The sequence below is a fragment of the Hydra vulgaris genome, chromosome 09, assembly GCF_038396675.1.
Source record: "Hydra vulgaris chromosome 09, alternate assembly HydraT2T_AEP".
In the NCBI taxonomy this organism is placed as follows: Eukaryota; Metazoa; Cnidaria; class Hydrozoa; order Anthoathecata; family Hydridae; genus Hydra; species Hydra vulgaris.
Window position 1 is genome coordinate 59,575,001 of NC_088928.1, and position 14,287 is coordinate 59,589,287.

Genomic DNA, 14,287 nt, shown 5'->3' on the forward strand with positions numbered 1-14,287 from the left:
ATTAATACCATTCTATCTAAGATAGCAAAAAAAAAAAAAAATTTAAATACCTAATTAATTATGAATATTAACAAGATTAAGAAAAACAATTCTTGAAAAACTTACTTCATATAAAACTCACTTAAAAACAGTATCAGCAATCAACACATTGAAATCATAGTTGAATTTTTCTTGCCACAAACAATTTATATCATACTTCTCTTTTACGCTGCTATAAAAAGTCATGACCTATATAAAAAAAAATTTAAGTTAGCACCATAAGTAATATATTCCAAAAAGTTTCAAGGAGAAAAAACATCCTTGCACTAACATGGGTTGAGAACAACCAATATTTTAATCCAAAATTGTTGCTGAGTTTGGAAAAGACTAACAAACTACAAAGTAAATACATCAACTGACTATCTAAATAAAACATGCAAGGGAGAGCTTGTACATTGACTAAGGGTTTGGGCAGCAATAATTTTTCACTATACTTATTTTTCTTCTTTTTCTGGGTATCTTTGCTATATTTTACATTTTTATTGGCTTGCTGTCTTTTTGGTTTATTTGTCTATATGTTACTTTATCCACACAAAACTAACATTAGCAAAGCAATTATATATTAAATGATATGAAAGTCATTAAAAACATATTTTACTCTAATAAATAACTAGAAACAAGAAAATAAAAAAAACTATTGTGGCATTTTCTATCATTCTAAATATTACCATTTCTGGCAACAATCTAATTGTTAAATGGTTATATTGTCCAACATAATTATATAATTATATAGTTGCCAGGCATGGTAATGACAATTTGTTCATTGTTGCTAGACATGGTAATTTATAAATTGTACATTTACATATTATTAACATTGGTGTAAATTGTAATTTGGTACTGAACTTTTTAATACTAACAATACATTAACATATTAATATTATATATTATTATGTTAATATATAATAATAACATCTTAGTCTAATGTGTTATTTAATCAGTTATGAAATACCTAAGCTTTTTTTTGTTATTTAATTTTAAATTACTCATATTAAACATGAGACATTATGTAACAAATTGTTACATATTGTCTCATGTTTAATGAGTATTGTTACTAACAATAGATTCAAAAAGCAAAAGATTCAAACAACACTTGATACAGTATGATAAAACTCAATAATGAATAAAGAATACTTGGACAAAGTTGAGTACTTTTATTATAATATATTGTCTCATATATACATATTGTCTCATGTCTAAAGAGTATTGTTACTAACAATAGATTCAAAAAGCAAAAGATTCAAACAACACTTGATGAAGAATACGTCATACAGTACGATAAAGCTTAATAATGGATAAAGAATACTTGGACAAAGTTGAGTACTTATATTATAATATCAAGTACTCAACTTTGTCCGAGTAAATTTTGACAAAAAGTTGACTAAATTTTAAGTTGAGTATTTGATAATATTACCAATAATGTTATTAAATACACAACTTAAAACTTAGTCATGGTTTCTTTATCAATGGTTAAGTCTTTACCATTGATAAAAATCATAGTTTCTTTACTAAAGACATACATACATCAATGTGGATTCTCCGTGCAGGAAGGAAACTTGTTATTCAGAAATTTCTTTTATAATAGGATCAACCACGTTTTAAAAGGTTACAAAGAATAACACCAGCAATGAAGCTTAGTGTCGTCAACGAGCATAGAGTTATTCAAGATAGAGATTATTCAGGTTCTACGAGATAAAAGCAAAACAACTTGCAACCTAAAAATCTATGATTAATGTTCTTTTAAATGATTCGAAATAAAACGCAGACCGCAAAAATTATTGAAAGAAAATTATTTCTAAAGTCTGCGTTTTTTGAAAAAGTCAAAACCTTTATAAATAGGTCGCCACAAATTACGTCACGCGATTTTAATGGTAAACAATCAAACAATAAATAGAAGTTTAAAAAAAAGTGTTCTAAAAATTGGTCCGCATTTTTTCTGATTTAGTAAAAAGTTGAATTAGGCCAAACCAGACTGCACCTTTATTTTGGAGCTAAATGAAATGAAATTTTTTATTTATTTTAAAAAAAGGTAAACCTATAATTTGATTTATTTCATGGTTATTTTTGTAAATAAAATATTGTGTAATTTTACATTTTAAATCTTTGATGGTTTTCTATGAATCACTGCTCCTAAAATAAGCATGGGTCCTTAAAATAATTTAGGACACTTAAAATTTTTTGGAGATTTTGGAGCTAAATGAAATGAAATTTTTTATTTATTTTAAAAAAAGGTAAACCTATAATTTGATTTATTTCATGGTTATTTTTGTAAATAAAATATTGTGTAATTTTACATTTTAAATCTTTGATGGTTTTCTATGAATCACTGCTCCTAAAATAAGCATGGGTCCTTAAAATAATTTAGGACACTTAAAATTATTTTAAGGACCCTTGCTTAAATAACTTTAATTCAAAGGTTCTTTTAAAACATTTATTAAACTACCTATCCTCAAAATTTGAAGTAAGTCTGATGTGCTCATATTAAGTTTAAGTCTCCTCAAGCACCCAAGGTATTTTTGTGAATTTGAAAATTTGAAGCATTGTTACCCTGAGTTCGCATGTATAAAATTTCTGGATCACATGGTAGTTTTATTGAATTCTGATTGGTGCAACACTTATTTTCTTATTTCGCTACAATACTTTTAACAGAGCATTAAATATACAAGTTGGTTGGTCTACTGTTCAGCCTATTATTTTGATTTTAGTGTATTTTTTATTAGATTTTTCATATTGGATTATTTACTATAAGTTGTTAAAAGAAAATTAAAAGGTAAATATATTCTTTAGTGATTCACAAATCTCAAAATGCCTAAAAAAATATTAATTTTGATCATCTTCAGTCTTTGTATGGTGATGTTACTTTTAATTCACAGACAACATGCCTAAAAGGACATGTTATTTTTTTATATTACAAAAATAAGTTTTCTTTTACTACCACAGCAAATATTGTTAGTGAAACATTTAGTTGTCAAACAACAAAAAATCAAGTTAGACATTTATTAAACAACAGTGTTATTAAATTCAAAAAGAACATCTCAAGGGATATGTCAAAGTTTGAAAAAGTTTGTTTAGAAGTTTTCTTTAGGACAATAGTTCCTGAAGCTATTAACGACTTTTCATTAGCATCTACTCCAGTCTTTTTTGAATTTTCTCAACCATCTAATTCTTCAGTAAATAAAAATTTGATAAATCCAAATGTTTCAGGGGTTGTGTTATTCGAAGTTCAAGTTGAAGATCCAAGAGGAGCCTATGTGACACCAATAAAAGCTAAATTAAAGCATCGTCTTACTTTTATATCACAATCATGTAGTGATGAAAGAAAAAAATATAGGGAAGCAATTTTTAACACAAAGAGCAAACTTAAACAAATGCCTATTGAAGTAAGACTTTTGAAGAAAAAAATTTGGAAAAAATATATCATTATTTGTAATCTTAGAAAAAAATTAAAATCTGTTAAAGTTGAAGCAGGTTAACAAAACTGCCAAAGGCTGTTGTTATTATTAAAAAGACAGAGACAAAAATATCAGCAACTTAAAAAACAAAACTCTACAACTTAAAGAAAAACTTGTTATAAATTCTTAAGTAATTAAATCACCAGAACATCAAAATCTTCTTCTTGAAGTGAAGATTCATAGGTTAGAATGCAATTTAATGGTTTCAAAGAAAAACAAAAAAACATATAATACAGAACTATGAACACTTGTTTTTGATGCTGTGACTAACCAAGTATCTGCAAATTACATTTCTTCTTTAACTCAAAGTTTTACATAACATCTAGGTGTTACCATTAAAACTGTTCCTTGCCGCACTATTGTTGAACAAATGGTTAGGGAACTAGGTGTTATCACTGACCTCCAAACAACAGAAATTGCTATACCTGAAAAGAATTTAACACTTGGATTTGATGGCACAACTCAGGAAGGTGTACATGCCAGCTGTATCCACCTTACTACTATAGAACCAGTTGTAAAGTTGTAGTGCTAGATGAGTTAAGTGGTGGCACATCAGAGGACTACGAGCAGCATATATGTCAATCCATAGAAAACTTAACCAAAACGTTAAACGCCTCTTTTCATTTAGAAGATTTTCAAGAATGTCGTCAAACTATAACTGGCAATATATCTAATACAATTTCCGATCGAGCTGTTACAAACCATGCCACAATAAAAAAATCTGGCATGGAATAAAACCTTCACTAAAAGTAATAGAAACAGAAAAAGGAAAACTATTGGTTTACGACTGCATGGTTGGAAATATTGTTGTACAACTAAATAAACTTTGGTACATGGATGGAAACACTATTGCTAAACAAGAACTTTGTGCTGCTGGATTAATAAGAAAACTTATAACTAGTCCTTTGATCAAAAATATTTTATGTTTCAGCTGAAAAACAAATCTCTCATTTGGATGGTATTGTTCTTATTAAAAGAGTCCTTGATAGGGTTGACCAATGTCTAAAAAATCCATTAAAAGTCTTATTAAGATTACAAAATTTCTTTGATGAAGAGTTTGATAAAAAAGATTTTGTCTGGAAGGCTCTTATTGAATTCTGCCCTAAAGATAACAAAATGAAAAAAATGATTTCTGTTTGCTTGACTGCTATATCTGAAACAATCAATAGGCATTATAAGAAATACTTTAGTATGAAGCCCACAGAACAAATGGAATTTGAGACTGAATCTGCAAGGCTACACAATATGGATGCTGAGGAAATGATGGGAATGTTTAGTGCAGCACAGAAATTTGCACATAATGCAACTCTTTGTTACCTATCATCAAGAATGCGTACCAGAAAAAACAATGTCATCAACTATTTAAATGGTCTTCCAAAACATAAAGAGTTTGTGATGGAGTGGGCCATAAATTTTGCAACAAAAAAAAAAAGAGAGATCAATCGATTAAAGATGTCTGAAGTGAATAAGGAGATGAGACGCAGAGCAGAGCAAAAAAGGCAAAAAAAAGGTCCAAAAGAAAGGAAAAAAATAGAAAAAAAAATTAAAAATATTAAATATAAGTGTTAAAACTTTTGGAAATGAGTTTCCAGACATTAGTGAAGCAAATTTTAATGATATTTTGGATGTCATGTCTGCCATAGGCAGAAATATATGCCATATTTGGTATGAAGATGAAAAAAAGGTTATATACAATGGGAAAATTGAAAAAATAAAGAAAAAGATACAGGCTACATATGTTGCTGCTTATTGGAACAAGTAAGAAGATTATAATGATGTAATAGATAATATGATATTCCAAAAGTTCAACTTGCTTGTGACATTATACTTGGTGATCTCATGATGGCATGAACATCTTTAAACGGAACACTTTTATCCATAAAATTTTAAAATAATAAAGTTTAATGTTTTTTTTATTATTTTGTTTTTACATATAAAACTTTATATTTAGTTTTAAATTTTTCAATTTTATATCCAGTTTTATATTTATAACTAAATATTTGTTTAATATACTCTAAGCTTTATTTTGATATATAATTTTTTAGTTAAAAGACAAAAATTTAGACAAATATACATTTTTTGCAAAAAAAATTAAAAACTTGGGTCCAACTTTTCATAGCCTCTCCATATATAAAAAATCACAACTTAAAAATCTCATAACTTTTGAAATACTTGACCAACAGAGATAATTTTAATATTTTAAAAAGTTCAAAATTAGAGGCATATATTTATGTAAATGATATTGTTTTGTTTTAAAATTTTAAAATTTTCTCAAATCCCTAACATTTGTTAATAAATATCTCCATATATAATAATATTGAGCTTAATGTTAATGTTAACAGTTTCCCTTTTTTAATTAAAGTGCTCCTTTGTGCGTTTTCTGAAACGTTGATTTCAAGAAAAATTCTAATCTATTGCTATATTCTAAAGTTCTAATTTATTGCTATATTTCATTAATTCAATTATTTCATACATTCTATATATTCAGCTATATATTTCAATAGTGATATAGAACTCATGTTGTACTTTTGACTTCTTCCTTTATTGTAAGGGTTGACTCGAAGTTTTATCCTTGGCCCTTTAATTTTTCTGATAGTTTTCAATGATGATCTCTAAGAAATTTTCATATCTAAGGTGGCATTATTTTCTGATAATACCACTATTGATTCTTGTCTTTATTAGAAGTCAACACTCTGATTGCTTGGAGGGGGCATTAGAGCTTCTGATTTCACTCCTGGTATGAAATTAGCTAAGGTGGATCTCTTTCATGCTTCAGATATCTTACTCTGGATTCTATTCTTTATCTCTATAAATCTCAAATCTGTCTTTGTATGGAATACTGTGTCATATCTGTTGAGGATCTTCCAATGATGCCTACAAATAGTACAATAGTAGTTGCTCTAAAGAGCTAGCGTCTCTGGTACCATCTACTAAAATTTATTTTCGTGTTCCTCATCATTCAATAAAGTCTCGTTTTTATACTGTGTCTGTTCCTAAGTGCTCTCAATTTTTTGAATGTTCTGTTAATTGTAATCATGCTCTATAGCCTTCATCTTCAGTCTTGTTTAAAACAAAAAACAATTATGTTTAAATATTTCTATTTTAATTAGAATTTTGGGTTAAAAACCTTTAAAGATTTAGAGATTTTTATTGTTTTTATTGTTTGTTTTTTATAATTTTTTTAAATTTCTTTTGTTTTGCCATTCAACTAATTTGTTAAAGTTTCCCTACTGTGTAAATATGATTTTAATTTAGTAAATTTTAATGATTTCAAATTTACTTTATTAATCATAAGCCAACAGTTTAGCAAAAGAGCTTGAATTCAACACAAGGTCTTTTGAATTCAACACAAGGTTTTTTGAATTCAACACAAGGTTTTTTGAATTCAACACAAGGTTTTTTGAATTCAACACAAGGTTTTTTGAATTCAACACAAGGTTTTTTGAATTCAACACAAGGTTTTTTGAATTCAACACAAGGTTTTTTGAATTCAACACAAGGTTTTTTTACTTTTGTTTTTTAGTAACATTAAAAAACTAGTTAAAGCATCACATTACAGCTAATCATATTAGGCCGGGTAAATAAAAATGAGCAATTGCTTTTTTACTAAGTAGTTGGTCAGCTTGTGACTAAAATACTTCAGCAGTTTTCCTCATATTTTTATTCACGTAAAATTAAGCAATTTACTCAGTAATTGCTCAACTTTACGTGAACAAAAACTTAAGCAAAATGTTGAAGTTTTTATTCACGTATTGACCAATTACTGAGTAATTAATCAAGTACAATTGACCAATTACTGAGTAAAAGCAATTGCTCATTTTTATTAACCCGGCCTATTGAAAATAAGAATTTTTGTTATACTCATAGTAAGTGGTTTTAATGGCCTAATTTGCAGAGTTAGGTTACTAGTTTTTTTTTTAACAAAGATTTAAAATTTTTTTATCGTATATCAACATTACAATCAAATGTATAGCGTGAGTTGAATCTCTGATATGTTCTATTTTGCTAATGAAAGACATAGCTTTTCGCTATTTTATATATTGCAATATAAAGCAGATATCTAAAGTTCAAATCATGTAATAGATGTCAAAAGTACATCTATTAAAGTACAGCTATCAAAAGAGCAAACTATGCGATAAAAACCAAAAGTACAGTCATCAAAAGTGCAAATCATGTAATAAAAGTCAATATAATCATATAATAGAAGCCATAAGTACAGTCATCAAAAGTACAAATCATAATAGAAGTCTAAAGTACAGCTATTAATGTAAAGATATCAAAAGAGCAAATCATACAATAGAACGCGAGTTGTATATCTGATATCTGTTATATCGCTATTGAAAGAAATAACGTGACGCTATTTTATATATTTCGGTATTTAACATATCAAAAGAACAAACCGTGCAATAGAAGTCAAAAGTACAGCGCAAGTTCTATCTATTGCATCTTTTCCATATGACTTATCGCTGTTTTATATATAGCAATATCTAACAGATATCAACAATAAAAATCATTCGATAGAAATCGAAATTATAACACGAATTTAATCCCTGTCATCTATTTTATATCGTTAATCATAAATCTCGGGAAAAAAAAAATCGGTTTTGGAAGTCAAAAGTACACAAACTATAATAGCGGCAACTGTTTATAATTTGAAAACAAGGCGTATTTTTGACTTCTATTGTATAATGCTTACCTTTATTTTAATTTTCCGTAATTTTTACCCTTTTTTTATTTATTTATTTTTTAATTTTATTTTATATTTTAGGTCTTACGGTCTTATCACAGAGCACCGCGAAAGAGCATTTGAAAGAAAGTTCACGCCTCTTTCGTTACTGATGTTTTAAAACTTGCCCAGAGGTGGCGTTGAGCCACGATCTCTTCAACATTGATAAATAGTTTCTGAGGCAAGCGCCTAACCACTGCGTTACGGCTGCTTAATTGCTTTTGCACATGCTTTTTGACTCCTCCCCTAGACGCAACATTGTGACTTTTTAGTAACAAGTCCCGCACGAGTCGTCACAAACCACTAACTCCTCCTCACTCCCGAGAGCGTGACGTATGTTATGAACTACCCCTAAAGCGGATTCCTGAAATTAAAGGGTCCTTTAGATAATTTATTTATCTACAAATGTTTAAAATTTAAAGTAAATTTGTTGTGCACATATTGTTTCCAAGAACCATCAAGCACACTAGGTATTTCGGGTAGGTATAATCAGCAAATCAAATCAGATTAACTGAGCAGATCATTTATATGGTACAAACGGCTGAACGGATTATAAAATCAGCTGAAGTTTTTTAAGTAACCTGCCAAATAATTTTCAGATCTCATGCACGCAAAGCATTCTAAATTGAAAGTTAATGCCAGAAAGAAATCAAGCGTTTAGAGACTTAAGCCTTGTGCACAAATACTTTTTGTGTTAGATAGTAAGCGTCTTACCAATGAAAAAAGTGATCTGCCGTATTCTAATGGACCTTTCCCATAAATCGGCAACTGCGCAATGCATTGTGATAGTTGTATTCATTTAAATCAAAACAATCCGATTAAAGTATTAGGAATTAAATATTATTATAATGATTAGTTCTTTTAATGCTAATTTAGAAAATAAAATTGATGCTAGTTCTTTTCAGAACTCTTGCCAGGCATCTAAAGCTATGTTTCGGGAACTTAAGCATGATGAGCTTATTGCTGTTGACGAAGAAGAATCTATAAACAAGAGTATATCAACTTGGTCAAGAGACATTTCACTTTTACCAAATATATCTCACAATTTTATCAAGAAATATCTTGTTAATGATACTATACATATTGATAATTGTAAAAAAGGAGCCAATAAACACCAAACTCTTGGCTATCGTTTATTTAAAGAAAACTATGTCAAAAATGTATGTGTTAAAGCAAATGTAACAGCATCCATAAATTTGTTTATTGTTAAGTCTAATGTTGCTGCTTCTATGAAACGTAAACAATACGAAGTTTTTATACACTTGTGCCAATCTACTGGTGAAATACTTTATTCGAAATGCCATTGTAAAGCTGGTGCGGGGGGCTGTTGTAAGCATGTTGCTGCATCATTATATCAACTAGTTGATTATAAAGAGTTAGACATTAAAGTGGTCCCAGAAACAGAAACATGTACTGATGTTTTACAGATATGGCATGTACCAGGTGAATCATCCAACTCTGAAGCAATTTTGTTTTCAAACTTAAATTTTGAAAAAGCTGACGCTTTTAAAGACAAAAATAGTACTCGAAAAAGACCTTTAGCTTCAGGAACACGTAGATACCATTCATTACCAAATTGTTACGAAACCTCAACTTTACAACTTCAAACTCTTTGTAAAGGTTTAGAAAATCTCTGCCAGGGGACATATATATCTTCAATAATTCGTGATAATAACTTTCAGGCATGTTCCTTTTTTAATTCATCTCTGTCAACATTTATAGACAATGATATTGCAGAACCTTTTAGTAAAAAAGATGACCGATTGATAATTATTACTCTATTTGACAATTTAAAAAAGGTGATTGATTTAAGTTGTTTGTCTACTGAACAAAAAGCATTTGTAGAATTACATTTAATTGTTGATATTGAGGAAGCTAAAAATATTGAAGTCAATACAGTTAAACAATCTGAAAGTACATTATGGTATCAAGAAAGATGCAAACGATTGACAGCTTCAAATTTTGGTACTGTAATAAATAGGTGGAAAAAAATTTACCCTACATCAATTTTAAAAAAATGTTTACAAACAAAAAATATCAAAGCAGGAGAAAACTGTATGTGGGGAAAGGTTAATGAAGATATAGCAATAAAACTATATGAAAACATAACGAAGTCAAGTGTTACTCGATGTGGTTTTTTTATAAACCCAAAATGCCCTTGGTTGGGTTGTAGCCCTGATGGAGTAGTTAGCGCTGAAAAAGTACTTGAAGTGAAATGTCCTTCTTCAAAAAAACATTTAACAATTAAGGAAGCGTGTCAAGATAAAAACTTTTATTTGAAATTTAACGATGGTGCTCCAAAATTAAAAATAAACCATCCTTATTACTATCAGTGTCAAGGCGTTATGGCACTAACAGAAACTAAAACAATTGATTTTATTGTATACACAGAAAAATCATTGCACATCGAAACAATAGAGTATGATGCGGAATACAATTATTTTTCCAGAGTTAACAGATTTTTATTTCAAATTTATGTCATCAGAAATATTTAAAGTAAAATAAACGTTTACAGAATATTTATAAAATGTTTCTTTTTTTGTCTGGTTACATTATTTGCTATCAGTTTTTATTAGAGGTGGCAGAAAAGTAACTAAATAACAAACTATGACCCATATTTTGTTCATGTCAGCAGCCATTGAAAGTGGAAATGTGTTTTGTAATATTCTGTAGTTTTTGATTCTTGCAATTGCACGTTCGACATGAATTCGCACAGATGCAATTCGTCTTGTTTCTAATTCTTTTTCCAATGTAAGTTGAAAATCGCCTTCAAGAAATGGTGGTATGTTGAGACTAATTCCTTTTGGTAAGTCATTTACGATATCGAAACCTCTATCAGCCATCAGGCTATCACCTTTTTCTAATAATTTTAGTATGCCACAGTGATTTGTTATCTGTTTATCACTTGATCTTCCAGCATATAAATCAGATACAAATGTAATGGCACCACTCGGTGCAATACCAATCAAACCCTTTGCTGTGTGATGATGTTTATATTTTGAAAACATAGCTGATTGAGTGCGATAGCTAGTTGGCATTACAGTAAATATTTCTGTACAGTCTATAATTACACGAGTATTAGGGTATACATCTTTAAAGCAGCTAGGCATTGTTTCATTAACTAGTTTTTTTGTTGGCCATATTGGAATTGATCTAAATTTTATGTGCAAAAAATCATACCAAGTAATTAATATCCTACTGGTAGTGCTTGATGAAATATTAAACCGTATTGCTAAATCTTCTATAGGAAAGGCGCAACGTAGTCGAATTAGCACCATGAAAAATTCCTCTTCAACGTTTAATATACGTGGTCTTCCTCTTGTTTTAGATGAAGAATTTTCACTTAAATCGTCAGCAACAGTAGACATTGAACCCCAATAATTTAGTGAATATATTTCTGGTTCTAAAAACTTCATGACTACTTTAAATAGTTCAAAATTTTCAAAACCTGTGTAAAATTTGAAATGTTCTTTGTTATGTTTAAACCTTTCAACTGTAAATTGTGATAGAAGTATTTTGTCATTGAGCTTACATATAGCTTCTTTTTGAGTGTTTTCTAACGCTTGTTTTTCTTTTATAATGTCCTCAATTTGATCTTTAAGAATTTTATTTTCTTGTTTTAATGTTTCTTCGTAGCTTAAAACAGGTGTCGATAGTTCTTCACTATAAGGTATTTGTATTGTTTTATGTATTAAACCAAGGCTATTTTTGGTTTTCCTTGGTACACGAGCAGTTAGCTTAACTGTTTTTGGAATAATTGTTGGAACATTATTCATATAAGTTTTTTTGTTCCCTTGAAAGTGTGCTGAACAAACTCTGTGTGATTTTGCTAATTTGCTCTGTGCTAATTTTGGCTAACCATAACTTTCTTAACACTTTTTCCTTGGGTATAACATAAAATGATAAGTTTTTATTAAAACAATTTGGTACACAACAAGTACATCCACCACTTGTTGAACTGAAGTCAACTTCACTGTGTTCAACTTCTCTCAGTGAGATCGAATTCTGTGAAAAGAGTGAAGTTAAACTTTGTGAAAAGAGTGGTTCACTGTTTTCGCAAAGTTCAACTTCTCCGTTAAAAGTGAGTTCACCTTCAGTAATTTCACTAGCATCTTCACTGTTTTCATAAAGTTCAATTTCACTGTTTTCACAAAGTTCAATCTCACTGTTTTCACATAATTGAACATCACTGTTAAAATTTATTAGGCTTTTCGACATTTGTTTTGATTTAAATGAATACAACTACCACAATGCATTGCGTTTTTGCCGATTTATGGGAAAGGTCCATTTGTGATTTTTTTTTTTTTAAATATCTTCTTTTCCAACATAGCTGCATACAACCAATATTAGTGTTGGAAGTTACTGAAAAGGAAAGATGACGTTTATAAAATAAGATAACGGTTGCAAAAAATAAGACTGAAAAAATTATGTTATATCTGAGTTCACCATCCACTGAGAACCCCATGCTGTAGCAGAAGTGAGATCCTTTTCAAGCCCAAATGCCCCCTCCAAGCAATGGGAGAGTTGGCTTTTTATCGAAACAAGAATAAATGGTAGTATCATCAGTGAACAATGCTACCTTAGTGAGAATATTTGGAAGATCGTTAATGTTAATTAAAAAGAGTATAGGGCCAAGAATATAACCTTGAGGAACCCCTGAGGTTACAGGATATGAAGAAGAGTGCTGTCCATCAAAGACAACTTTTATACTACGATTGGTAAGGAAAGGTTCAATAATCTTAAAGATATTACCAGATACATCATAAGAAGAAAGCTTATGGAGAAGACCAGCATGCTAAGCTTTATCAAAAGCTTTAGAAATGTCAAGAGCGATAGTCTTTACCTCCTCACCTTTATGTAATGTACGATAAAATCTATCGGTTATTACTGTTTGCAAATCAGCTGTAGAACGAGAAGATCGGAATCCATATTGATGATGAGAAAGTAAGTTATTAGATTCAAGATGAAAGATTAAGTGTTTGTTAATTACAGGTTCAAAAACCTTTCATATGATAGGAAGAAGACTAATGGGACGGTAGTTAGACGAGACAGATTGCTCTCTTAAGTTTTTGAAAATAGGGATAGCAGATGCCGCTTTCCAGTAGGGTGGAAAACAAGACTCTGATAAGCACTTGCTAAATAGTTTTTAAAAGTATACACAACAGCACCCGAAAAAACTTCTGAAAGACTAAAACCGGTGCGTTATCCGGACCACGAGCTATAGAAGAGTCTAAGCAGAAAATCACTTTAGATACAGAAGCTGGAGTGATACGAATGTCAAGCAATGGATCCACCTGTTTGTCGGCTATATCAGGTAGGATGTGATTAGTAGAATCAAGAGATATGATTAATGGAAAGTTCTTGGCAAGCAATTCAGCCTTGTCTTTAGGTGAGGTAACAAAATATGAACCATGCAAGAGAGAAGAAATAACAGATGAGCTCTTATTACATATACTGTTAAAGATTCTCCAGAAGTCTGTGGAGCCTGATTTTTGAGATAAAATACGAAATTTTGTGATCTGAGAATAGCAGGATTTGGCATTGACAAAATCTTTTTACAATGGTTTCTATCAATAGTAAACAGACGTCTGTTTTCTGGAAAATTGTTTAGGCAATAGATATGGAAGTAATGGTTACGATTGGAAATTGCAGAAGCACAATAAGAGGAAAACCATAGAGAAAATTGAGGCATAAGTTGAAATCGTCGAGAGAAAATGAAATATTTTATGCAAACCTGAATCCAAGAATTTACAAAAGAAGCACATTTGTCAGCAGGAAGATGAAAGATTTCTACCCAAGGGTCATCACGAAGAAAGGGTCATCACGGAAAAAGTCTTAGTTAGCTTTAAGGAAGTTGTAAAGGTTACAATAATAGAAGACTTCTGATAATGAAAATAAATTAAATAATAGTTTTAGAGAGATCAAACCGTGATCAGAAGCACCTAAGAGTGAATGTGGAGAAACGAGCACTGACTAGGATCAGAAACAAGACACAAGTCGAGTAGAGAAGGTAAGTGATTCTGATTGTCTGAAAAGCGATTTGGAAAATTGAATACTTGTGTTAAAGATTGAG

The 14,287-nt window shown here is 29.9% G+C and overlaps 2 protein-coding genes across 3 annotated transcripts in view; one reads left to right on the forward strand and one right to left on the reverse strand.

Moving 5' to 3' along the window:
• Positions 1-1,797, reverse strand: part of LOC100213574 (uncharacterized) — a 13,062-nt gene extending 11,265 nt beyond the window's left edge. Inside the window, exons 1-2 of one of the 2 annotated variants that reach the window (XM_065806207.1) lie at positions 1,561-1,797; positions 122-228 (exon numbers count right to left, since the gene is read on the reverse strand). In XM_065806207.1, coding sequence (XP_065662279.1) covers positions 122-225 — 104 coding nt within the window. In that variant the 5' untranslated portion in view covers positions 226-228; positions 1,561-1,797. Of the gene's footprint in view, positions 1-105; positions 229-1,560 lie in introns of both variants that reach the window. The other variant, XM_065806208.1, reaches the window with a different exon arrangement.
• An 873-nt stretch (positions 1,798-2,670) lies between these two features.
• On the forward strand, positions 2,671-11,769 carry LOC136084899 (uncharacterized). Its single transcript, XM_065806209.1, has 2 exons — positions 2,671-2,806; positions 8,257-11,769. Exon 2 carries the CDS (start codon positions 9,063-9,065, stop codon positions 10,707-10,709), a length of 1,647 nt encoding a protein of 548 aa, XP_065662281.1. The 5' UTR covers positions 2,671-2,806; positions 8,257-9,062; the 3' UTR covers positions 10,710-11,769.
• Positions 11,770-14,287: the final 2,518 nt, after the last annotated feature.